The 23,614-nt window shown below is 39.4% G+C and overlaps 6 protein-coding genes across 6 annotated transcripts; 1 reads left to right on the top strand and 5 right to left on the bottom strand.

Annotated features, from left to right (window-relative positions):
• Positions 1–10,415: 10,415 nt before the first annotated feature.
• HO173_004939 (uncharacterized protein) lies at positions 10,416–10,811 on the top strand (the record flags this gene model as incomplete). Its single annotated transcript, XM_037306857.1, has 1 exon — positions 10,416–10,811. One exon carries the CDS (start codon positions 10,416–10,418, stop codon positions 10,809–10,811), a length of 396 nt encoding a protein of 131 aa, XP_037165981.1.
• Positions 10,812–14,162: 3,351 nt separating this feature from the next.
• On the bottom strand, positions 14,163–14,870 carry HO173_004938 (uncharacterized protein; the record flags this gene model as incomplete). The annotated part of the gene is made up of 2 exons (XM_037306856.1): positions 14,163–14,568; positions 14,683–14,870. 2 exons carry the CDS (start codon positions 14,868–14,870, stop codon positions 14,163–14,165), a joined length of 594 nt encoding a protein of 197 aa, XP_037165980.1.
• A 2,105-nt stretch (positions 14,871–16,975) lies between these two features.
• Positions 16,976–17,884, bottom strand: HO173_004937 (uncharacterized protein; the record flags this gene model as incomplete). Its single annotated transcript, XM_037306855.1, has 1 exon — positions 16,976–17,884. The coding sequence occupies one exon, from the start codon at positions 17,882–17,884 to the stop codon at positions 16,976–16,978; it is 909 nt and encodes a 302-aa protein (XP_037165979.1).
• A 997-nt stretch (positions 17,885–18,881) lies between these two features.
• On the bottom strand, positions 18,882–19,818 carry HO173_004936 (uncharacterized protein; the record flags this gene model as incomplete). Its single annotated transcript, XM_037306854.1, has 2 exons — positions 18,882–19,191; positions 19,301–19,818. 2 exons carry the CDS (start codon positions 19,816–19,818, stop codon positions 18,882–18,884), a joined length of 828 nt encoding a protein of 275 aa, XP_037165978.1.
• A 459-nt stretch (positions 19,819–20,277) lies between these two features.
• Positions 20,278–20,914, bottom strand: HO173_004935 (uncharacterized protein; the record flags this gene model as incomplete). The annotated part of the gene is made up of 3 exons (XM_037306853.1): positions 20,278–20,475; positions 20,598–20,777; positions 20,882–20,914. 3 exons carry the CDS (start codon positions 20,912–20,914, stop codon positions 20,278–20,280), a joined length of 411 nt encoding a protein of 136 aa, XP_037165977.1.
• Positions 20,915–21,486: 572 nt separating this feature from the next.
• HO173_004934 (uncharacterized protein) lies at positions 21,487–22,537 on the bottom strand (the record flags this gene model as incomplete). Its single annotated transcript, XM_037306852.1, has 2 exons — positions 21,487–21,762; positions 22,076–22,537. The coding sequence occupies 2 exons, from the start codon at positions 22,535–22,537 to the stop codon at positions 21,487–21,489; spliced, it is 738 nt and encodes a 245-aa protein (XP_037165976.1).
• Between the last annotated feature and the right edge of the window lie 1,077 nt (positions 22,538–23,614).

Below are 23,614 nucleotides of genomic sequence, written 5' to 3'. Positions count from 1 at the left end.
GACCAGGGGGTCAACCCCGCAATTTCGAATTTTTGAAAATCGCAAAATCGCAAAATCGCAAAACTATTTTTTATAGCCACCGCTTAAATAATATATTAATCTACTAAAATACATGCGATAACTCTATAACGCTTAGATATAATTAATTAAATAGTATTCTATTATCGAAAGAAGTCTTAAAATTATTATATCTACTCTTATCGATCTAGACTCTCTTAGATATAAGATTATATAGATATGAAATATAAGACTTTCTAAATTTTAGATATTTATTTAAATTAATAAGTAAGACGATTTATATATTATCTACTTTCTTTCTACTCTTAAATATAATCTTATAAAATAAGATATAAAGTAAAAGAGTTTTTAATTTTATAATAATATACTTAAAGCGGCTAATAGCGAGTTTTTTATAGCTCTCTTCTATAAAGAAATAGTATTAAATATATAGATTCTACGTAATTTATATAAAGTAGAATTTAATATTATAAAGCGTTAGCTTAGACGCTTTCGAATTATTTATAATATAAAGTATAAATATAAGTTAAGCGATCTAGCGATTTAGAATTAAGAGTTATAAGAGAAGTTTAGAGCTATTATAGAGAACTCGATAACTACGAACTTCGATATTAAATTAATATATATATATATATATTAGAATTAAAAAGATCTTATTAGTAGAAATCGCATCGCGATAGCTCTAAAAGAAATAGACTTTAAGAAAGTTATTCGGCGAGATAAATAGGCGAATCGTTATTAAAGAAAATAAAGATTATTAAAGTCTAATTTCGTCTAGTTTATTAATAGTTATTTAAAGCTTAATAATTATAATATTTAGATCTACGCCTATATTAATATCTACTTACGCTTTATTATTTAAATCTATATTAAAATCTTAGTTTATATCGCTATTAATATTAATATATAGTATCTTTATACTATTAAGATAATTAAAATAATATCGAAGTTTATATATTTAGATTAAGAAATCGAGATTATAATTATAATTAATATTTATTAATATCTACGTATAGTATTAAATTCGAAAGACGAAACGCCTTTATTTCGAGACTATTAAATATATAATAAGAGTATTATTAATTAATAAATCGAGTTATAATAGATATAGCTTTACGATAGAGTAGTTAATCGCTAAATTAGATTCTTCGATAGAATAAGTATTAATAACTCTTTTAATAAAAATAATAAGACTTCTAAAATCGCGCTATTAGCTATCTATATATCTATTATTTATAAAAAGATATTTAAATAACGAGATATCTAAAATAGTTATAAGATTTATAAATAGAAAGGCGATTATATCGTAGTCGGCTAGTTATAGAATCTATATATTAATTTAGAAGTATTTAAGATTAAAGAGAAAGAAAGATAGTCTAATTAATATATATATATATATATATTAAAGTAACTATTCTATAATCTCGATAAATATTTAATATTAACTATTATAGAGTTTTATAATTAGAAGATTATTAATATAAATTATAATTCTTATACTCTAAACGCGTTAAATATTAATAAAAATAAAAGCTTTTAATATAATACGATCTATAATACTCTACGCGAGTAGATTTATTAGTATATACTTAAAATCGAAAACTTTAATTCTATTCTTACTATTTTATTAAGATCTTAAAATACTTATTATTAAATTATATATTAGAATATAATAAACGTTTAAGTATAAGAGATTATAGAATAGAAAGAGAAGGAGATAATTAAATCGACGAGATATTTTAATATTAAACTCTTATCTTACGGCGTTAATATAGTAAATAAGAATATATCTAATAATAAGATCGAAGGTTATCGACTATTATACTTATTTTTTTATATTAATAGCGAGAATACGATAAAGAAATAAGATTAATAAGTATATATATTACTTAACGCGAGTATTTACTAAGTTATATATATTTAGCTAGAATATTTAAACTAATATATAATACGATAAACCTTAAACTTTATATTTTTAAACGAATTAAATTTATTTAAAGTCTTCTAGATATATAATAAAGTCTTATTTTTCTATATTTATAACTCGATTACTTAATAACTTAATACTTAATAATAACGCCTTATAGAGTTCATCGAATATATAACCCTTACTTATACGCTTGATAACTACTTTCGAAGTTATATTATATTATCTTAGATCTTACTATCGCTATTTAAGACCTCGATATAATTTTATAAATTTAATATTCTATTAAGAAAGCTATTTAATATTAATTTAAGTTTTAGCGTATATAATTTAAGAGTAATTCGATAATATCTAACTAATTAGAAGCCTTTATTTTAACTTATCTTCTTTATCTAAAAATATAATATTTAGTAATTATTTTATTATAAGTGTACTCTTAATATATTACTTAGCCCTATAGCTAGCGAGCCTTAGTAAAGATATCTTCTACTATATTATATCTTCTTTTTATATATATAGTTCGATAGTCTTATTATCTCTAGTTCTATTTCATCTATACTAGTATCGCATTTATACTAGTCTTAATATTATAATAAAACTTCTTCGTATACTCGACGAAGAGAAATATATACGGGCTAATTAACGTATATTTACGTTTATTCGAATTAGCGAATAAATAGTTAATAAATAAACGCGCTGATAAAGGCTTTATTAAGATACTAACTTGAGATTAAGATATTACGACCGATTAAGATTAAGATAAGAACTTAAGATATTATATTCTTAAGTTAGTCTATTAAACGGGTAATTCGTTTTAATATAATAGAATAGTCTCTAGATAGTAGAAGAAATAAAGTATCGCTAAACTATTCGTACTATAAGCGAATTAGAAAGAAACTAACGAAAAATAAATAAATCTTATATTATAGTAAATCTACTATAATAACGATAGAAATAAACTCGATAATATAATTACGATCTAATCTTTTTATTAAGTATATCGATAATATATATAGTAAGTCTACTATTAAATGGCATTTAATATATTTAATTCTTCTTAGCCTCCTATCTCTCTATTAGACCCTACGAATCAACGAGTACTTGAAGTTATGGAAGTGGTTTATATTAGTTAGGTTATTAGCTGCTGAGTACTCGCTATGATAGCTTAGGATAGATAAGCCTACGGGGTATTGGCAGTCGAAGCGGTAGGCTTATAAGGCGAATAAATGTAATAGATAGCACTACGAAGTAAGATGGCTATAAGTTAAGGTAAAGGAGATGGAACGGAGAAGGGATTTTTGATGGTAAGAGCATGGGAGACATAGGGTAAATCTATAGTGAAGCTTCTAGGCTAGACTATCAAAAGGTGTTAGAGGTAAATGTATGCGTTGGATTTTCTTTAATTCTATCGAAGGATTATGATAAGAAGATTAGATAAGAAGAAGAACTCGGAGAATCTTGCTGGCACGTAGGTAAGATATAACCAATATCTCCAGAATCTCTGAAGGATAATGTGATATGGTAGGTATAGTATAGTCAAGACCAGTATACGACCCGGTAAATCCTCGGACATAGTATTTTTAAACGAATTAAAACCATCCGATGTTTTCGACTACTATTACTACACTTCGGCAAATCCTCTCCAATCAAAGCCTGTAGAAACTATAGATATTAAAGACACAAGGCAAGCAATAGACCTATATCTCCGGTCTATCAGCTATGGAAACCATAACTCTTTAAGAGGGGGAGTACTATTACGAGCGTATCCTTGATATATCACTTAGCCCTATGGCTAGCGGGCCTTAACGAAGGTATCTCCTACTATATTATATCTTCTTTTCATATACATAATTCGATAATCTTATTATCTCTAGTTCTATCTTATTTATACTAGTATTACATCTATACTAATTCTAATAATTTTATAATAAAATACTTATTTAACTATTATTTAATTACTTCTTTATATATTTTCTTTAAAATTAAAGTTTTAGAATACTATTATAATATACTATTAATAAGATATTTATTAGATACGTCGAGAAGTATATTAATATCGCTATTATTACTAAAAATAGATATTCTCGAAGCTATTAAAATTTAAAAGTCTTAAGGTTTTATTAAATTTTCCGTAGATATATATTTATAGCGATCTTAATATTATTAATAAGAAGAAGAATTTATATTAATTTATATCGCTAAGAAAATCGATATTTTAAAGAGAGAAGTAGTATTACGAGCGTAGTTTTAATATATTAATATTAAACTTTTTAATAGCGAAAGTATCCGCTATTAGTTTATAGATTATTATTATTAATTATATTATCTTTATATTAGTTAAGTATTATATTAAAATAATCCGACTAATCTTTAAAGTACGTTTTAAACTACTTATAAATCTTTTTTTAATATAATATAATAAAGAGATTTAAGAGTTATAATAATCTTAACGTCGAGACGCTAAGTAATATTAATTTATAACTCTAATCTTAATTCTAGATATTAAATACTACGTATTATTCTAGATATTATATTTTTTAATAAATAGTTTTTAAAATTATATAGATTTATAGATAATATCTAATAGTTTTATTTTAGAAAAAAAATAAAGGGATTTAAGTAAGTATAGCTCTTATAATAATTATTTCTAATTTATATATTTATTTTACAGTTTTTTAAGATTAAGATATTATTAATTTCTTTTTATATTTATAATATTCTATTATAATAATAAAATATCTAGATATAAAGCGTATATATAATAGAATATATTCTAAAGTCTAGTTATAAGTCTTCTTTTATAGAAAAAGAGTAATAGTTAAATATAAATATCGAATTTTAATTAATTATTAATATATTTAAATACTATCGCTTCGAAGTTTAGATAATACTCGATATCTTTAAAAATACTTATTTAATTATAACTTCTTTTTATTACGATTAATTCTTATAATTTAAATAATATTAAGATCGTCTTAAAGAGCTCTATTATATTTTAAAAAAGACTTATAATTAAGAAGATAGATTAAGATTTTAAATATATTTAATCTTTATAAAGACGAAAGCTAGTTTTTAATAATTAATCTATTTTTTTAATAATCGAAATAAGTTTATAGTAATATATAATAAATATATTATAATTATAAAAGAAAGAATAGCTATAAATAATTACCTAGTATTTAAAAGCTTAAAATCTATAATAGAAGAGAAGAAAGTCGATAATTAATTAGAAGAAGATATAATAAAAGAAAGGCGGTTTAATAAAATACGAATAAATAAAAGAATAATCTCGATGATAGCTATATTTAAATATTAGTTAAACTATATTTTATAATAAATATTTAAGTATAATAGACGTATTTTTAGTAGTAATAAAGCTAATAGAGAAAAGGTTTTTTATTAATAATTATTATATTAATAGCTATATTAATTCGATAGTTATATTATCGAGATATCTAGCGAAGACGAATTCGAGCTATTTAAAGCCTCTATTATTCTTCTAAATTCGTTTAATATCATCGTAAGATTTATAATCTTCTTTAAGGCTACTTAATGCCTATAAAATAAATTAAAGATTATTCTATTCTTAAATAAAATCTAGCTTCGCTTATTTTTATTTACTTTATTATATTTATATTAGTCTTTACGTTAATTAGCGTATTAGCTTTTAAATATATCTTTTAAATCTTAATTTTATCGTTAAATTCGTCTATTAAAAAGATATAAACTTTTTACTATAATATTAAGTCTTATATTTATAAAAGTACTTATAAGTCTATTACTCGAGACGAATTTATTTAAAAAGCTTTTAAAGGCTTAAAGCTCTTTTTATAGCTTCGAGATTTTCTTTTTTACTTATCTCTTATTAGATATTTTATATAACTAATATAGATAAAGCGTCTCGATAATAATATGAGATTCCTAGTATTAATTATAATTATCTATTTTTAAATATTACTTATAGTAAATATAATTATCTATTAAAATGAGTAGATAAATTCTCGAGTAGCTTAATATCTATTATTTATATCTTCTCTTAATTAATTATTAGTATATTCTAAGCTTCGAATACTTAATCTACTTTATAAAAAAGAGTTTTATTAACTTAGTTCGATATTAATTTAATAAATAGATCTTATACCTCGTAATCTCAGAGAATTATATCTATAATAACTATTTAAAGAATTATCTTTATTAAATATAAACTAAATCTATATAATAAAGACGAGGCCGAAGCCTCTATTAACGAGTATTTTCGCTAGCGATTTATTTTTAAGACTTAAAAAGTAGATAGATTTATTTCTTATATCGACGCTAATACCTTCGCTATACGCTTTTATTTTCTAGTAATAATAGCGCTATCTCGATTTAATATTAGATCTTATCTTATTAACCTAAGATCTAATAGTATATATAAGCTTATATATTATTTTATAATAGATATATATATATATTAATACGACGAACGAGCTTCTTCTATATTTAATATAAAAGAGTATTTAAAAGCGAGGTTCTTTTAGATCGATAAGTTAATTACTCTCTCTAATTAATATATATTAATATCTATAATAAAGGTAATTAATATCGTAGTAAAATAATAAGTATTTTAAAAGAATTATAAGCTATAAGACTTTATTAATAAACTCTTTATAAGTAAAAAAAGATAATTAAATCTTATTAATAGAATTTAATATATCGATAAATAAATTACTTAGAGTTTAACGATTCTTCTCTCGAGTAAATCTAAAGCTAAAACTCTTTCTATATTTACTTTTATATCTAGCGATATAATTAATATCTAAAATAATCTAATTATTAAAAACTTCGAAAGAGATAATATAATATAGGCTTTTTTAATTTTAAATATTATTTACGTATTATTATTTAAGAAAGAATTAGAAGATAATATAGAACTTAGAGAGTTAAAGCTTATATCTTCTTATAAAAATTAATTAAAAGTTAAGAAAGAGAGGAAATTTATTAGAATTAAGACGAAATCTAAGTAGAAAGAATAGAAGATTAAAGAAGAAAATAAGATTAATTCTAACTCTAAAATAAAGTCTTAATATTAATTATTTCGTATATTGCTAAGTCTATAACTTAAGCTAGATAAACTCGATAAGTATAAGATTATTATAATCTTAAACGACGATAAGAATAACTTTAAGTATATCTTAAAGAAGATTCTTTATAACGACGGTTTTATTAAAAAAGAAGAAGACTTTATTAAATAAGAAGAAGAAGAAGAAGAGTAAGTGAAATTAAAAGATATTCTTAATAAGAGTATAGATAAGAGTAAGGATAAGAGTATATAGAATATACTATAAGGCGATAATTTCGATTTTATAAGTAACTTATTCTATTTCTTAAGGATTCTTATATCGAATTTAATAAATTTAGAATCTTATTATAGACGATAGCCTTTCTTCTATCGAGATTATTATTATTTAAATTAATTAATAAGAAGTATATAGAAAAGAAGAGAGCGTTTTAAAAGAGTAGAAAAATAAATAGTAGAAGACTAGTACGAAGAATAGCTATAAGCGAACGACCTTTATTATTTATAAATAGTTATCTAAGAAGTAAACTAAGCTATTATCTAAAAAGACTTATAGATATAACTTTATATTATCGATTTAGTTTTAAATTAATCTATTAATATAGATTAACTATATAATTAATATATCGATATATAAAAGCGATATTATAATTTTCGAAGTATATATATATAGCCCTTAATAGTCTAATCTTCTATCTTACTTAATTCCCTTTTTAAAAAATCTTCTACTTCTCTTTTATTTACGATTAGAAGCTCTATAATAAATTAGTAATTTCGATATTACTAATATATTATTAGATATATATTAAAAGAGACTTATAAAGTATAAGTATAGATATATATTAAAAGAGACTTATTAAAGTATATTACTTTTATAGTAAATAAGATCTCTATTTTCTTAGTAAATTAATAGATAACCTTAGAAAATCTCGAATAACGTGTTTTTAAATAAATTAAATTTATTCGAAGTCTAGAAATTACGTTTATATCTTACTTTTTAGTATTTAGAAATTAATTATTTAGACTCTTATTATTTAATAACTACTTTATATAGAATTTATCGAGTACGCTCTTCTTATAATTTTATTTATAAAAGTCTTTCGAGATAGTATCGCGTTATTAATTAATCTCGCTATTACTATTAATAGCCTTAATTAATATTAACTATTTAATATCTCATAGAGAAAATTATTAATAATTATTTATTATTAATTTAAAGTTTAGTAATTACGATTCGAAAGCGATTTAAGAGATCTTAATTAATTAAATTATATTATTTTAATACTTTCTATCTTATAAAAATTATAAAATATTAAAATTAGAATAATTATTTCTATTATTTTAGAGTAAAATATCTCTTTAACTACTACTTTCTTATTTAATAATAATTCTTCTTTAAATTAAAGCTTCTTAACGCTTTAATAATATACTCGAAAAAAGAATTATAGCGAATCTAAAAAGTATAATATTACTATTACCGCCGTCGATATAAGAACTTCTTCTTCTCTATATAATAAAAATATATATTATTAAATTACTCTATAATTATATAACTAATTCTATAGCGAACTTTAAAGCGCTTAAAAGAGTAATATTTAAAGTATTTATTATCTTCACAACGCTTTAAACGATTAAGAGACGAGTATACTAGATAATTATAAAGAAATTATACTATTTATATATTTAATTGCTTATAGTACTTACTTACTTATAGTATTTACTTACTTATAATACTTACTTATTTATAATACTTACTTACTTATAATACTTACTTACTTATAATACTTACTTATAGTACTTATAATACTTATTTATTTATAGTACTTACTTACTTATAATACTTACTTATTTATAGTACTTACTTATAGTACTTATAGTACTTACTTATAATACTTATAGTACTTACTTACTTATAGTACTTATAATACTTACGTTACTATAGCGATATCTTAATATCTATAGCTTAATACTAAGCTACTACTCTTAAAGGCCTATAGTTTAAATTCAGCTATAGTTAAAAAACTTCTATAAAAAAAATGTAGGCTCTATTCTAAAGGACTATATTAATTATATAGTATATTCTAGATTATAAAGCTATTTTTCTACGACTATTCTAATATATATATATTATAAAGTATAAATATATATGCGATTTAATAGCCGGGTTTTTTATAAGTAATATTCTTAATTACTAGATTATATAGACTAGTTATTATTTCGAAGACTACTTTATTATATAAATTACAAATAAGAATTTAGTCTCTTAATATATCTATCTATATTAACGTATATCTTATAGTCTATATATATATATAGCTTTATCTATAAGTTATATTTATCGTAATAAGTAAATCTAACTACTATAGAGTAGATATAAGTATTAAATAAGATATTTATATACTAGTAGCTAAGCGAGCTTCTTTATTCTTAACTAATCTAGTATCTCTAATTTAAGATTATTTAATTTTAAACTTAAGTAATAAATAGTAATATATATTAATATTAAAGTTTATAAGTATAAAGCTTTTATAATTATTATAAAGTTATTATTACTAATTAAAGAATAAGTTATAGTTAAGATAGATAACTTTAAAACCTTTAATTAAATATTACTTCGCTAATATTAAGTTAATTTATATAATTTTAAATTCTAAATTACATTATAGAATACGCGCTATAATCTACACTCTTTAGAATCTAAATTAATTGCCTTAGTGTATAGTAATAATTTAGAATAAGCGAATATTAGAAAATCGAAAATCGAAAAATCGAAAAACGAAAAATCGAAAATGGATTTTCGGGTGGTTGACCCCCTGGTCGAAATGGGTTGCCGTAAATGCGGGCTTGCCCGACGCTCCGCCGGCCCTCTGCCTTCTCTCACCGAGAACATCTCTTACCGCTGGGCTCGTCGTGCTTAAAGTATCCTTCGCCTTCTTGCAATGCAAAGTGTAACAACCACAACAACATTTTTGCCAAGTGGGGAGCATTGCAGCGACCTCCATACAGACCGTGTTCCGGTAAGGGTGTTTATATCGCTCGTGTGAGTGACGTATACGAAACCCATGCTAATCTAGATATTCTTAGTTCCTCGCCCGTCAAGAATGTATTGCTGGCGATAACGCGGTGTTACGTAGGCGTCTCCTGTACGGGCGTACCGTACGGCGCAATCTCAACCCTGGTGGTGTGGGATCCTGGCACGCGTGCAGTCGGGGACGAGAGCCTTCGATGTGGCCTTGACGCAGCACCAGCGGGTGCTCAACCGGTTTGGCACGGCCAAAAAGGCCACGAGCATCTCGATGGAGGTCGACAAGGCAAAGTCCCTACGGGGCATCTCACACGTGGTTACTTACTGGCGGCTATGATGTCATACGCATTGGGGTGTTTCACGCCTTCTTGCCATGATCATTGGCCATGTTTCAGGCAATTCTTGCTCCCATCGATCCTCCGGCCGTCCCTGCCGACTCCGACGCGTCGAGCAGCAGCAGCGACGATTCGGATGCGTCCGATCCCTTTGCGAATTTCGACGAGGAGGGTAAAGCTGAGAAGGATAATGGAGATGAGAAGATAGGTGAGGAAGAAGGTGGGGAGGAGGATGAACGAGCTAGGGGTTTACCGGCGCCTCATGCGCGGCTAGGCTTCGGTCCAGTCATAGTCAATAACGTACTCGCTGGCTCTCTTCGCTATTCTTCCACGCCTGCCACCTCGGCTGCATCGCGGCAGCGTTCGAGCCCTCTTCCCATCTTCTCCGTTCCGCCGTGCGGCTTGCCGCAACTGTTGTCCGGTCACGGCGCGCCTTCGGATGCCTGAATCCCTCGCTGCGCCCTTCGCTCCCGTCGTGTTCCGCAAACGACGAGAATACGGAAGAGCTGATCTACACAGCGTCAACCAGACTTGGCTAGAGAAGGACTGGAAGGGGGGAAGGGATTACGGGCGGGAAAGCCTTAAGGCGAAAGAAACGGAAAAATGACCGGTGGACCGGTTTAGTCCTTGTGCGGGAAGGAATGGGAGTCTGAAGGGGAGGCGTTGGGATGGTGGTATTGATTGGCTGTCCAAGGGTTGAGTGATTGTATGCTGGTGGTTCAATGCTCGCCTACTGAGAAGCCGAGACGGGGTCCAGTTCTGCCCAAAGGATGGGCTTCAACCAAGTGTGCAGCCATCTTGCCTTCCCGGCGACGATGACGGTAGACCTCTTTTTCCTCCTTTCCTGAAGGTACCAGGTCCTGGTTTGGCCGCCGTGAGCATTTTCCCGAGGGCTACGGAAGCGTGGACATTGTTGATTCGAAATGCATTTGTTGTCGCCCCGAGATCCGTGGCAGATTCAAATAGGCTGGTCATCAGGGACCCTCTCGGCGCTGCGGCATAGGTCTTATATGAGGAGGAGGCGGGAGCAATCGCGAAAAAGGGGAAAAGAGCGACGACGACGACGACGAAGAAGGCGTTTGGCCCCAGCTCATGCACCACTAGCTCAGGCGGAAGCGGATCCAAGCTAAATTCAAAGAGCGATGCACATCCGATAGGGACAAAAAAGTCTCGAACGAACCGGCAACCCTTCTCAGCTGGTACGATCATCCAAACTTCACATGAAACAAGTAGGGTGAGCCTGGCGAGAGAAATTCGCATACATACATACACGGTAAGCACAGCGCCAACAGCTTCAATATGCTGCCGTGGATGCAGTGGATGAAACGAGGAGCAGGAGAGCCGTTGGTATTTTACTATTTGCATCAGAAGCGCAAAGGACACGGATGAAGCGATGGTTTGTTGTAGGTTGGATTGCCCGAAGTATGATCTGCGATTGCGTACGAACGGTTACGCTGGTCACTTATACCGCGGTAGTAGAGGAGGATGAGGGCCCTCTGGAGAGTAAACTCAGACGACCATGTGGGCGTCAAGGTTTGGAAAAAGGTTCACTAGGGGAAGGGAGGAGGTCTGGATGGAGGGGGTTCGGGGTTTGGGATTGATGGAGGGGGTGGAGATGAGGAATGGATGTGCTCTACGAGGGAAGAGATGGATGGATGCATAGCAGAGCTTTGGAACAGGCGTGCTTGGCCGCGGTGAGCGGCTGTCTTCTTACGGGAAACCGGCAGGCGAGCTGGAGGAAACTGTGGTTGCTTTGGTGTTGGCGTCGTTTCATTCACGCTATCATGGGTTCCAAGCCAACAGGATTGATTCGTCGAGACGTGAAGAGATAAGCCCCGCTGGTGAGAGGATCAAATGAATGCAACGTCTTTTGGGTAAGGTTGGCTGTATGTGAAGCCATACCATAACTACCGTCCGGTGGCGCGAACGATCCGACTTTCAGGGAAGAGGCCGATGGAAGATGAAGCGGTGAGGGGTGATTAATGGGATGGGATCGGCACGCGGAATAAGGAGCCGGCGGTGTTGGCGGTGGAGAAGAGAGTGTGTTCGCGGGTCAAAGGACTGGAAATAGAACGGCATAAGCTATGGATTCGTGAGGTGAGAAGGATATCTCGAGGATGAGCATCGCCGCAACTGGCCCAGACTACCGGTCCGCAAGCTCGAATCAAAGGATTCCGCAGTCCGCCCAGAAGTCGGACCGTCCGGACAAGGTCGGCTCTGGTACGGACTCTAATCCAGCGGTAGTAATCAGTTTGTCATTTCTCTCTCCCGTCAAACGATCCAAAAAATGTTTTGAAAGAACCGTGATCCCGGCCGCAAGAAAGAAAGTCAAGACTGTCCGATAGCCCAAGATCCATAATTACAGCCCACGCCGACCTTCCTCGCAACGTACCCGTGCAACCCGCCCACCGCATTCCAATCCTCTGACACACGCAGCCGTGTGTAGATCCCCCCGTGGCACTGTTTACGGACTCGGCGACTCGGAGAGCGGGCGCAGCAGCCGGTGTTAGTACTAGTACGGGCTTGTGCCGACCCGGCCCCCAAAAAACCCACCTACCTACGTGATCGGGCGCAGTCTTGACAACCTTACGTACGTAACCACAAGATCCGTAGAGGCTAAGCTCCGAGGAGGAAATTTTGCGCCCCCGGATCTTCCCTCGATGATCGGGGATATGGGTTGTGTGGATGTGGGTAGGTAGATTGGTGCTGTTGTGTTTGTCCTCGCACTGTGGATTAGATCGAGGTTGGACCATTGGATAAGATTATGTAGGAGCGGTCGCCGACGTCGAGGTTCGGGAGCTTGGAAACGTTGTCTATGGATAGTCAGAGTGACAGAGGTGGAACTTTGAATAGGGGGCGATTCGTTGAGGACGGATGTTATTATCATGTATCACGCGATGATCGGCCGGGTGGGCTTTAGAAGTGGGGTGGGGTGGGCACGGGGGATTAAGTAAGCGGATTGTGGCACCGCGGGGTAAGATGGACCCGATTTGGCCCCGATGATTAATGTAGGGTAGGGTCGGGGTGGGAAGTTGGCTAATCCTACGGACCGTGATCTTGAGGCGAGGTTTTTGGAAAGCCTTGCCACTCGAATTACAACTTATACGTGCGTGAATATCCCGCCGACGCCCATCGAGGTGTTGTTGACGTGGTCAGATTTGTATTGGATTTTTGATTGGTGGAAGAACGGACTGCCAGAATATTTGGAACAATGTCAGACTAGCATTTTCAATCAATAGCTGAAATACACCAGACGGTTCTGGGCCGTCTACGGAATGGATTTTCAAACTTGCTCGACTGGATTGGTACACTATCGATCTCAGGGGAACAGTCCGACGGACCGGCCGGGACCATTCGGAGCGTTGAAGCTCGAAAGGGAAAAAGCAGTATACGACAATGTAGAACGGCGGCGAGCCCTTCGACCGACTTGCAATCATATCCGTCCACCCTGGTACTTGCGGAGCTGGAGGCATGAGCATCCCATGTGCGTCTTCCCTCTCTTCGGCGTTGCTGACTTCCAGCGTCGTTCTTCCTCCAACATTTCCACTCCCACGCTCCGGATTCATAAATCAGTAGCTTTGTCTTCTCATCAAGCCAGCAAACAGATATCACTGGTGCAGGCTGCGGCTTCTTCAACGCTGGCGGGCATCCCTGGCCGATATCAGTTTGTGTCCACCGGACCTCAAGCTTATCAGTGCACATTACCCGTGTGTAGAGTGTTTTCCAAGAATCCAACCGCGGTGGTTGGAGTCCCTGATTTTTTTCCGCTTTCGATTCCCATGTCCCTGCCTGACCCCATCAAGGCTGATAAAAGATTCCGAATCCGCCCTCATGCATCGCCCTTCCGTCTTGAATTTCCTTCACATCCCGATCCAACATCCGACTCGGCGGCACCACGGACAGCGACCTCGGCTCTCGGTCGAAGCAAGCACTCGCGCTCACGCTCTTTTTCGTCTCCCTCCATGCCTGGATCTCCGCGGCAGGGCTGGTCCTGTACGTGATGTTGCACTGCTCTTCGGACCCCGGCGAGTCGGATGCCGAGTCGGGGATGAAGGGGCGGAGCTTGGGGAGGATGTACCAGAGCTGGTAGATGGCGGTGAGTTGTTCGATGTTGGACTGGAGGAATGTTTTGGCGGGGGTGTTGTAGAAGGACTCGATGTTGGCGTCGATGTCGCGGCGGATGCTTTGGAGGGAGGTGATGAGGCTGGGAGGAAAGAGGGTCAGCGTTTTTTGGCGTCATTGACGATTGGGTCGGAGGAGGAGTGGAAAGGTCCTTGTCGTACGATGGAGGCAGGCAGCAATGGGACGGAATACTCACTCCTCGATGCTTTGCAAGGTAGTCGCAGCCGACACGGGATCATCTTCGTATGGAGAGGTCTGCTGCAGCTCGTACTGCTTGCGTTGAAGGCTTCCGAGGAGATTCCCCGCTAAGACTTGCAGGAATCTCGAGTCGGCTAGCGCTTCGTCGAGACAGCGCTCGTATTCAAGAGATGGGGAGGGAGTCATTGCGAGAGTCTTGATTGTTGCCATAGTCAGGAATGAAACGACGGTGAGGGAAAATGATGGTTGGATTCCGGGGGTTTTCTTTTATCGGAGAGGTGAAAAAGGACGAAGTGAGGGAGTAATAACGGTGGCCTCAGCATGAAAACAAGAATCCAGCATGATTTCGGGCCATGGAAATGGCAGAAGAGGCAAAAAAGACAGCATAAGCAATAAAAAACATTCCAAATAAATGCAATTCAAATGCGACCAGCCGACAAGATTCCATGATATCACACCAACTCCCACGTGCATACAATGGAGCCTACATGAGCCTTACATGAAAAATCTACATAAGTAGCGAGAATGTTGCATACATCAGAACCAATAATTAATCTCACTTCAATCGACACTTTCAACCCTAACTGATCCATGACTAAAGTAGACCATCTGCAGGCTTCCCCCGGCCGAGCTCGGACGACGACTTGGTTGGCCGGCCGATGCGCTCATCCCTTCCCTAAATCCTGCGATAGGCCGGAGATAACAAGGAACACGACAAATAAATTCTAATACACTTTTTGCATGCACGCACGACGCGCATCGGCACTCGGGGTCGCCGTTGTCGTATTTTGCCATGCGAATCCATTTCATGTAACCAGTACCGGACCCGGCAAATTCTCAGCCACACACGACCCACACAACCTTTTTTTCCATCCACTGCCCGTGAATTATGATTATTGATGATTGAAGGAAAAGGGAAAGAAAGTTGGAAGTTCCGGTGGGGGGGATGGGGAACCTCGGGTTCGGGGATCCTTGCAGAATGTAAGGTGCACGCTTGGACACGGCTGAAAACGCGAGCCGGTATGATTGGCGCAGATCACATCTACATGGGTCAGAGGGTGCAGGATCGAGTGGTGATGGGACCCTGGGCCCTTCCCTCAGAACTGGCACCATTATTGTTTCCCAAGCCCATCATATTCATGGGCCCGACATTAATAGCTGCAAGCCTGCAACCTATAGTTTATTTTATTTACTTTAGTCGATATTGGTTGACAGGCGCCCCATATGCGACGATTTGGGATATATCTCCGGGCCCGTGCATTCATTTTCGGGGGCTGGGGGACTTTTAGCTCGCCCGTGCGTTTGTTTGGCTTGGCGATGACTGCGGCTCGAGCCGATAGCGCTGCGACATGACAGGCCACTAGGATGCATGCGCAGCTAAGGGTAAAGTAAAAGTAGAGTACTTCAGATGCGCCCATTCGTGGCAGCCGGCGAGAGCATGCCGCTACTCTATTTCCGCTGCCTTTGGGCTGATCTCTATCCCTCGAATCGCACTAAGTCGTACGATCAACAGATGAGCAGTATGTACGAGTACGAGCTACATCTCGTACCAAGACGAATTGGCTTTAGGATCGTCTATACCTTGGACGGGTTGCGTGCGTGCTATGATTGACACGTCCATGAAGATCGGATACTCGTAAGGAGGCGACGACTCGTTGAGTCCCGTCAACGGGCTTCCTTTGTGCGAGAGAGTACGAAGGCTGAGTGAAGAAGCCCCGTATTGAAGATGCCCGTCAATGGTACCTGTAAATGATTAGTGAACGGGCGAGAAATGGTCGCATTACGAACCTGATAGAAGGCGAGCTGCCTCGGTAGATAGTGGTCATCAATCGACCAGGTGGCGGCCCCCTTCACGATGTTCCAGCAATGAAGTTGAATGAACGAAATTCTTCACTGTATGTGATAATACGGACGGTGTTTTGCAAAGCCCAAGTTGCTAGGTAGGGTTAATGGAAAGAGCGGGGTGCCGAACACGGTAGCCGATCGGGTTAAGGCTGGAAGTGCCATAGCCTTTACGGCGGCCACGACAACAGTACAATCGTATGGGGAGCTTTGCATACTTTGATATCTCTCTTCCTCTCCTCAAGCATTCCGAAGACAAATCGTGTCTGCGTAGGCATTCAAGTCAGATGGGAAAGCCAATTGTTGAAATTTGCTAGTCTACACGCAGCTACCTTGCAGATTCCGGGAGAACCGCCGCGATCCTCCGTGGCTGTCAAGGCTCTCCTGCGCTCTTCATCCATTCTTATCCGTGCAAGCTAGCAGGAAAACCGTTGCACCACCTGGATTGCCTACCACGACAACCACATCCTTCGCGTCTTGCCAACCTGACCCCATGAAGAGAGCTTATACAGCTGGTCGGGGGCTTTCCGCTCGCGGATCAGAGGTAGCATGTCCGCCAGACTGACCCCTTTCCCGGACCCTTTGACTTCCAAGCAAAACTCATGAGCCATGAACTGCCAGAAGAAGAGTTCTCCACAGTTGGGACATCGATGGTTGAGTGGGGACTGGTACAGGTCTTGTCGCAGAGAGCCGAGGCGTGTGATCAGATCATTCCAGTGTTTGGCAGAGATCGGGGACTTGGGCAGTCGACGGGACCAGAGATCCCCCTCCAGGGCACCAAGCTGGAAGCTGATGCGTAGCTCGGTTCGATGCTCGTTGGGGCAATAGTACATCAGCCATCGCAACGCTTCCATCATCTGCTCAAACTCGAGGAGGTTCAAGGAAGCCAACTTGTCGTAGGGTAGTGGATCGGTCGGTCCGCTTGCAAGCGTGTGGATGCGGTACCAAGCTCGCAGGAATGATTTGCGCTGGGCTTCGGTCAAGCTGCTGGGGCCTGGAGTCTGAACAGAAAGACGTGCGATCATCTGAGTTTCGTAGTGTCGCAAGGCCAGGCATGCAATCTCTGCATTTCCACAGAACTGCTTGGTGAGGTTGATGGCCAGCAGATCCGTGTCTCGGATCTGCTCGGAGCTAGTGGCGTCCGGTGGCTGAGCTTTGACATAGTCGAAGGCTTGATCATAGCACGGAATCGTGCGGACGAGGACGGCATAGCAGATCGAAGGCGAGTGTGTCTTCCAGATCGAACGGAATCTGCGGGACGTGCTGCTCAGTGCGGTAGCTGTTGCGAAGCTGTCGGTGGACTTGAATATCTGGGCGAGGAGTTCGGTGGGTATCGCTGGCAGTGAGCTCGTAGACATGTCTGAGTTGAGTGAACATTGGCTGGAATAGATCTGATGTGGAAGTGTCAGTCTTTCGATCAAGAAAATATGACTCGGGATTTCACCGGATCAATTGTGTTGCCAATTTCTGCTCAGCCGAAATGTCGGCCGGTGCTCTCAAGATAAGCATTGATGCTGTTGAGTAAGTTTGACCAAGTTTCACCCAATGAATATTCGAACCTGATGGGGCGTGAAAAAGACAAAGGCTCGGTTTCTCCCTAGCGCAGTCTTGAGTGAGTGGAAAAGAGAAGGATAAGAATACGACAAGCCATAATCTACAGAACTCAATTACAACACGCGACTCCGATCTTCAAGCTCACTACCTCGCCACAGAAGCATGGCAATGAAGGCTTAAATATCTGCTAACTTTTCTACTAGGTCATACACGCCGGCTAGAAAAGCGTCCACCTCTTTCCAACCTCAGGTCAACATCATGCCTCCATGATCTCTGTCCCCCCATGACACCTTCTCCATCTCGGCAACTTCTTCGCGAGACATCGATGTTGCATACCGCGCCCGATAGAAAAAGCTGGCCTCAGCTTCCCAGCACCTCGATCGTCCAAATCCCCACAACCACCCCCACCGAAAGCATTCCTCCACTGACCCTGCGCCTCTTCGCCCAGCTCGGTCGCCAAGTATCTGATCTCGGCTGAATTGTCAGCTCACCTTCCTCAAACTTTGCAAACGTCCTTTGCCTAGGCGAAGGCGGCGAAGAAGAAGAAGCTTTTTCACTGGGGCGTGTTGGGGTCGATCATGGGGGTAGACCCTTGAGGTAACAGGAACGGTAACGGCGGAGATAGGTTCAGAGGATATTATGAGGCCTAGAGGGAACGGTTTCGATGGGCTAGAGGAAGTTCACAGGTCATTGCTTTTGCATTCTTCACCCACAGCCCAAGCTGTCGCGGCGTATCTTCAAAGCACGAGATACGTTATGTATCACTGCTTCCTCCCCTCCCCTCCCCTCCATCAATCTGAGTCACGAGCCTTCCACATGCTTCAAACGACGGCCCGGCTGTTGCGTGCGACCAGTCTCACTTTCTGGTCTTCCCACACCTGGTGTGCTTGTCTGACGTCGAAGGAAGTCCCGAAATCCCGGCCAATACTCGATACACGCCTCATTTCCTTCTATCCTACTGGAACTGCGTGATCGTATCGTGCTGCGTGCTCCTCGTTCCTGCCGCTGATGAAGTCTTTGGGACCTCGCATTGAGCAGAGAATGCCGCGGGACGCCGCTCGAGTGGGCACAAATCCCACGCATAGGTTCTGCCGGTAGGAATCGGTAGGTCCTAAAGGCCCGATCGGGTTAGAGACTATCGTTGCGACAGGTGTTGGTGGGAGGCTTTTTTCTTCGTCTATGATGACGGGTTCTCCGGACGAAGGGTAGGTCACGCATACCTTGTCGCCTTACCACCACGGCACCGCGTCTGACGAGGAGGTTTAATCTTGTGCTTGCTCGGAACCTCCATGAGAATGTCTTCGCTGACGTTGTGTTTGCTTGTCCAGTCTCGATCGTAGGGCCGTCCCTCTGCTGACGAAAAGATTTCGTGTATCCAAGCATCCGTATCGATGATCCCTAGGCTGGAATTGGGACTTGGCTTGGGGTAAAGGGCGGCTGATGGGCCGAGGACTGGAGTCGATGTGTTGACAGAGATGGGAGCTGTTCTGCTCGGAATAGGAGCGGAGGAGTGTGGTGGGATAGAAGCATTGGAAGTCAATGAATGTGTCTGCGCATCGTTCGTGAGGTCATCATCGGGAGTAGTGGAGGAAGTCAAGGTAGTAGTGTCAGAGGGCCGATCTGCTAGGACAGTCCACGAAGGAGTCAATGGAGCTCCGATCCCAAGATAGAAATGGTATGAATTGCTAGGACGCACCCATCGTCCTGGCGGAAAAAGAGACTGTCTATTACCATGCATACTACTATCAGAGAACGCCCTTTGTGCAAACTCGGGTGGGATCTTACTGCATTAAACGCTTTCACTTCGAGGCAGAACTTCCCGAGTGAGACGACCAGAGTTGTCAACTTCGCTGAAGTCTGGTAGGGAAGAATCAAGCTCGGCTACCGACGCCTGAGAGCTCTGGAGAATCAAAAGGTCCGCACGGAGCGTCCACTCCATGCGGCTTGCAGTTCCGCAAGGCCGGTGGCACCACGGGCGACGAGGATAACCTTAGCTGTGTTCGCTTATGTCCAGGTGGGCACCTTCTTTAAGTTGTTGAACAGCGTGTGGTAAGTACATGTTTATTCAACTTCGCGATATTGTTGTAAACGTAGTCGGTCGCGTCTGGTGGGAACGATTGATGATGAGATGTTGAGGTGTTGAGGCGGTTTTAGAAACGTCAGGATTGATCCGCGTCACACATGGAAAAACAATCGATCACGAACGTGACGGTTCCCCTGCGTTCTGAGGCGTTCTGATCACTCTCAACATTTCGAGCATCGTCGACCTCACCCGTACCAGAACGGCGAAACTGGTCCGCCCCTTTTGATAACCAGATCCTTGCGTACTTGCGTTGCTCTCGTGGTACTCGGAATCATCAGCATCTGGAACAGAATGCCGCTCGGTTGGTTGGTTCTTGATAATCAGTTCTTGTGGCGTTTAGGCTGCTCTCAAGATACGGAGAATCATCACCGTCATCTGCATTCTGGCAGAGAAGAGAGAGATCCGGATGTGAAGGCCGTAGAGTCATCCCTCACAGTGGCATCGAGCGCGTCGAGCGTACTGGCATCCGGTAGAAACGAGCGATCAGGGACGTCTTTATCCTTATCAGGTTTTTGAGTGGGTTTAGTCGTCTCCGTTCTGGTGCCCGAATCTTCGATTTGTTGGAAATAGAAGGTGCTGTAAAGGATGGATGTGATGCGCGTGTTGCGGTCGGACTGTTAAGATTTTGTGCGAACGGTCACAATGCTTGACTGCTAATGATATTGGGAATAGCATTGGGATTCTGTTTGGAAGAAAGGATTCCTACGAGGTATCTCACATACTTGTCTTCTGCAAAGCAGTAGTACTCCATATCCTTTCTTATCTTCTCCAGAAGTCAGGGATTTATATGTTGTATTGCTTCTCCTTGTCGTGCCGAGCGTGCTAGGTTAATCTTACACATAATCTCTTAATGCTCTACAAGAGTCTCTCATCTCTTTGCTCATGAGGCAATAGGCCTTGCAGCGGCCTACATAATTTTACCTACTAACCCACAGCACCGGAGTCGCCTCACTGCCCCTCTTCACAGGCAGTCAATTGCTCTGGAGGGAAGCATCTTTGGTGGGAATACCCCTATCTTGTCTACAGGTTCCACCTCTACACCGAGTCTCATCTTTCCATCATTCAAACATCCTCTACTTGTTCTCTACAAGTTTAAGCAACCACGCGTGCTATCATCCACTCCTTGCTCGTTGCTAGCAGCACGTTGAACCCTAATTGTTTCCGCCCTGGCCGATGTCGTATCAAACGCCATCCTTCCGCCATTGGAGACTCCATTCAACATCCATCGTCCTCGCGCCGGTAACTGAGTGTGAGTGATAGCTTGCCCTTTCACCCAGATCGCGCACAGAACCTAACATTTAGATATCTGGCATGGGTACGATATCAGAAATATTGATCAAAGGTCATGAAGAGAGGCGACATTTCGCAGGTAAAAGCGTTGAGTCTCGCAACGTAACGGATAGGCAGGTTGTCGACTAAGAATGATAAGATGAGGAGAAGAGAGAATGGCAGTTGAAGGCGTTGGGCTTCAATGTTTGTACGTCGAGTTTGGGCTTCGTACCCAAGAGAGACCTGGAAAAGGGCCACAAGTTGAAGGTTGAACAGGGTATGATCCTCCTCATCGATGTAATTTTGGCATCGGTCCAGATTTAATATGATCTAGGAATTAGTATTAAGACTGCTAGGGTGGAATTTTACCCTAAAGCAGTATTCAGAATCAGATCGACTATCATACGGCACATCGACTTGAGAGAGCCGAAATTAGCTATCATTTTGACTACCCATACCACCTCAATACTCAGTACTCTGTTCCAAGACATGTAAAGAGAAAGTGCCCGCCTTCCCAAGGTCTTGCACACTATTACGACGTTCCGCCTTGCAGGTCCAGTCTAGCAGCAGGTGTTACATAGAGCCCGTCGGAATATACCGCAGACAAAGGTGAAACGGCGACAGCAATTCCAGCACACCTTACTTTCCGAGCCAGTATAGCTCCCTCGCGCTTTTTGACCCCAGGCGTCAGGATCCAACTCAACACGAAGTTGGCAAGTGGGCCGATGGAGAAGAATGCTAAAGTAGCTAAAGCAAAAGCATTCCCCCAAAACCCCCCGAAAAACGCCTTCATTTCATCGTCGCTCTTCTTTTTCCTAGCCGCTGCGTCTGCCGCTATTGCTTTCTCAGTCTTCGCTATGTGTTCCTCGGTCTTCCTTATATGGGCTGCGTTCCATCGAGGTTGGCGACTCTGCTTATCTGCTTGCAAGCCTTGCCTCCAAGCCGTCAGAGCTTGCTTGAGACGATCCGCGCGCCATTCTTTGTTGGGGTTGTATTTGAGTCGGAATCCGATGCACGCTGCCATCATGACGTCGCGTTGTTGTGGTGTCAATCGTGGCAGAGCATCTTTCGCGTCGAAGCGCAGTTCATCTTCCCATCTGCGCATGTATCGTATGAGTTCATTGGAAGGCTGACTTCTTCTGTACAGCTCCCAGTGGGCGGGGAAGCGTGATGTGGCGGCATTGAATGTGGCCGCCGAGTAGGTAAAGCAACGATGGAACTCGAGCGCTCGAGTTATCCCGCAAATTTGGAAGCGGAACGACGAGGAAGGTAGTAACGTTTGATGAAGTATTTTAGATCGTGAAAAGAGATCTTGATACGAGCGGCTCTGTTGGCTGAAGATTGACCTTGATATCATTCGCAGAGACACAGGACGAGAAAGCATGGTGCTTGTGGGCGTACTCAACTAACCATTTATGCGTACGACAACATATCTTAATCAAAGGAGGGGGACGGCAGGGCAGGAGCAGCGCGTCACAGCAGGAGAAAAAGAGTTGGATACTTGGCCTTATCCTTTGAGATTTTTAGATCTATGTGATTAGCGCGCAGAGCTGAGCCCGACAGGCTGGCACCTACTATCGCATGTCTCAGAAAAGATTCCATATGCAGCTCGCTCAATCAGGTTCGTAACGTAAAGAGTTCACTGCCGTCTCCCGAAGCAACAAGCAAGCCAGCCTTCAGAAGGGACAAACAAGGAACTGTCTTTTTAAGAGACCGTCGCGAATCTATTCTTTGACATACGAACACCGATGCATATCCATATTGTTTGTAATGTAGAACATAGTAGGGGTGCTCGCGACGCCTGCAAGGGAGTCTTGGTGTGACGCTAGAATTTTCCTGTCCGAGACTAGCTCCATTGATCCGCCCTGAGCAAGAGCGATCTCTTTCTTCACAGGGACACAGTATGATCATGACAGTAGTGGTGTTTACAGATACATGTATGGAATGAATTCATGTGGTGGTGCCCCGCAAACTGAGAAGCCTGGGCGCCAAGACGGCTAAGGGCGGCTAGAGTCGGCCAGCTCTGCTGCCTGTGCTTGGCAGTCTTGCCAATTCCTCACAGCTTCAACAATCAGGCTATTCTCTACGACCCTGTTGACTGCAACTTCGAAGCGGGATCCTGGAAACCATGCGTGAAATCTCATCTCCGGGGGCTGCCTTTGTCCGTCATAAGCTACTCTAC

Source organism: Letharia columbiana (genome assembly GCF_014066305.1).
Source record: "Letharia columbiana isolate WasteWater2 chromosome Unknown Sc0000013_s0, whole genome shotgun sequence".
Taxonomy (NCBI): Eukaryota; Fungi; Ascomycota; class Lecanoromycetes; order Lecanorales; family Parmeliaceae; genus Letharia; species Letharia columbiana.
The sequence above is the reverse complement of the archived record's forward strand: the minus strand, read 5'-3'. Positions and strand labels throughout refer to the sequence as shown.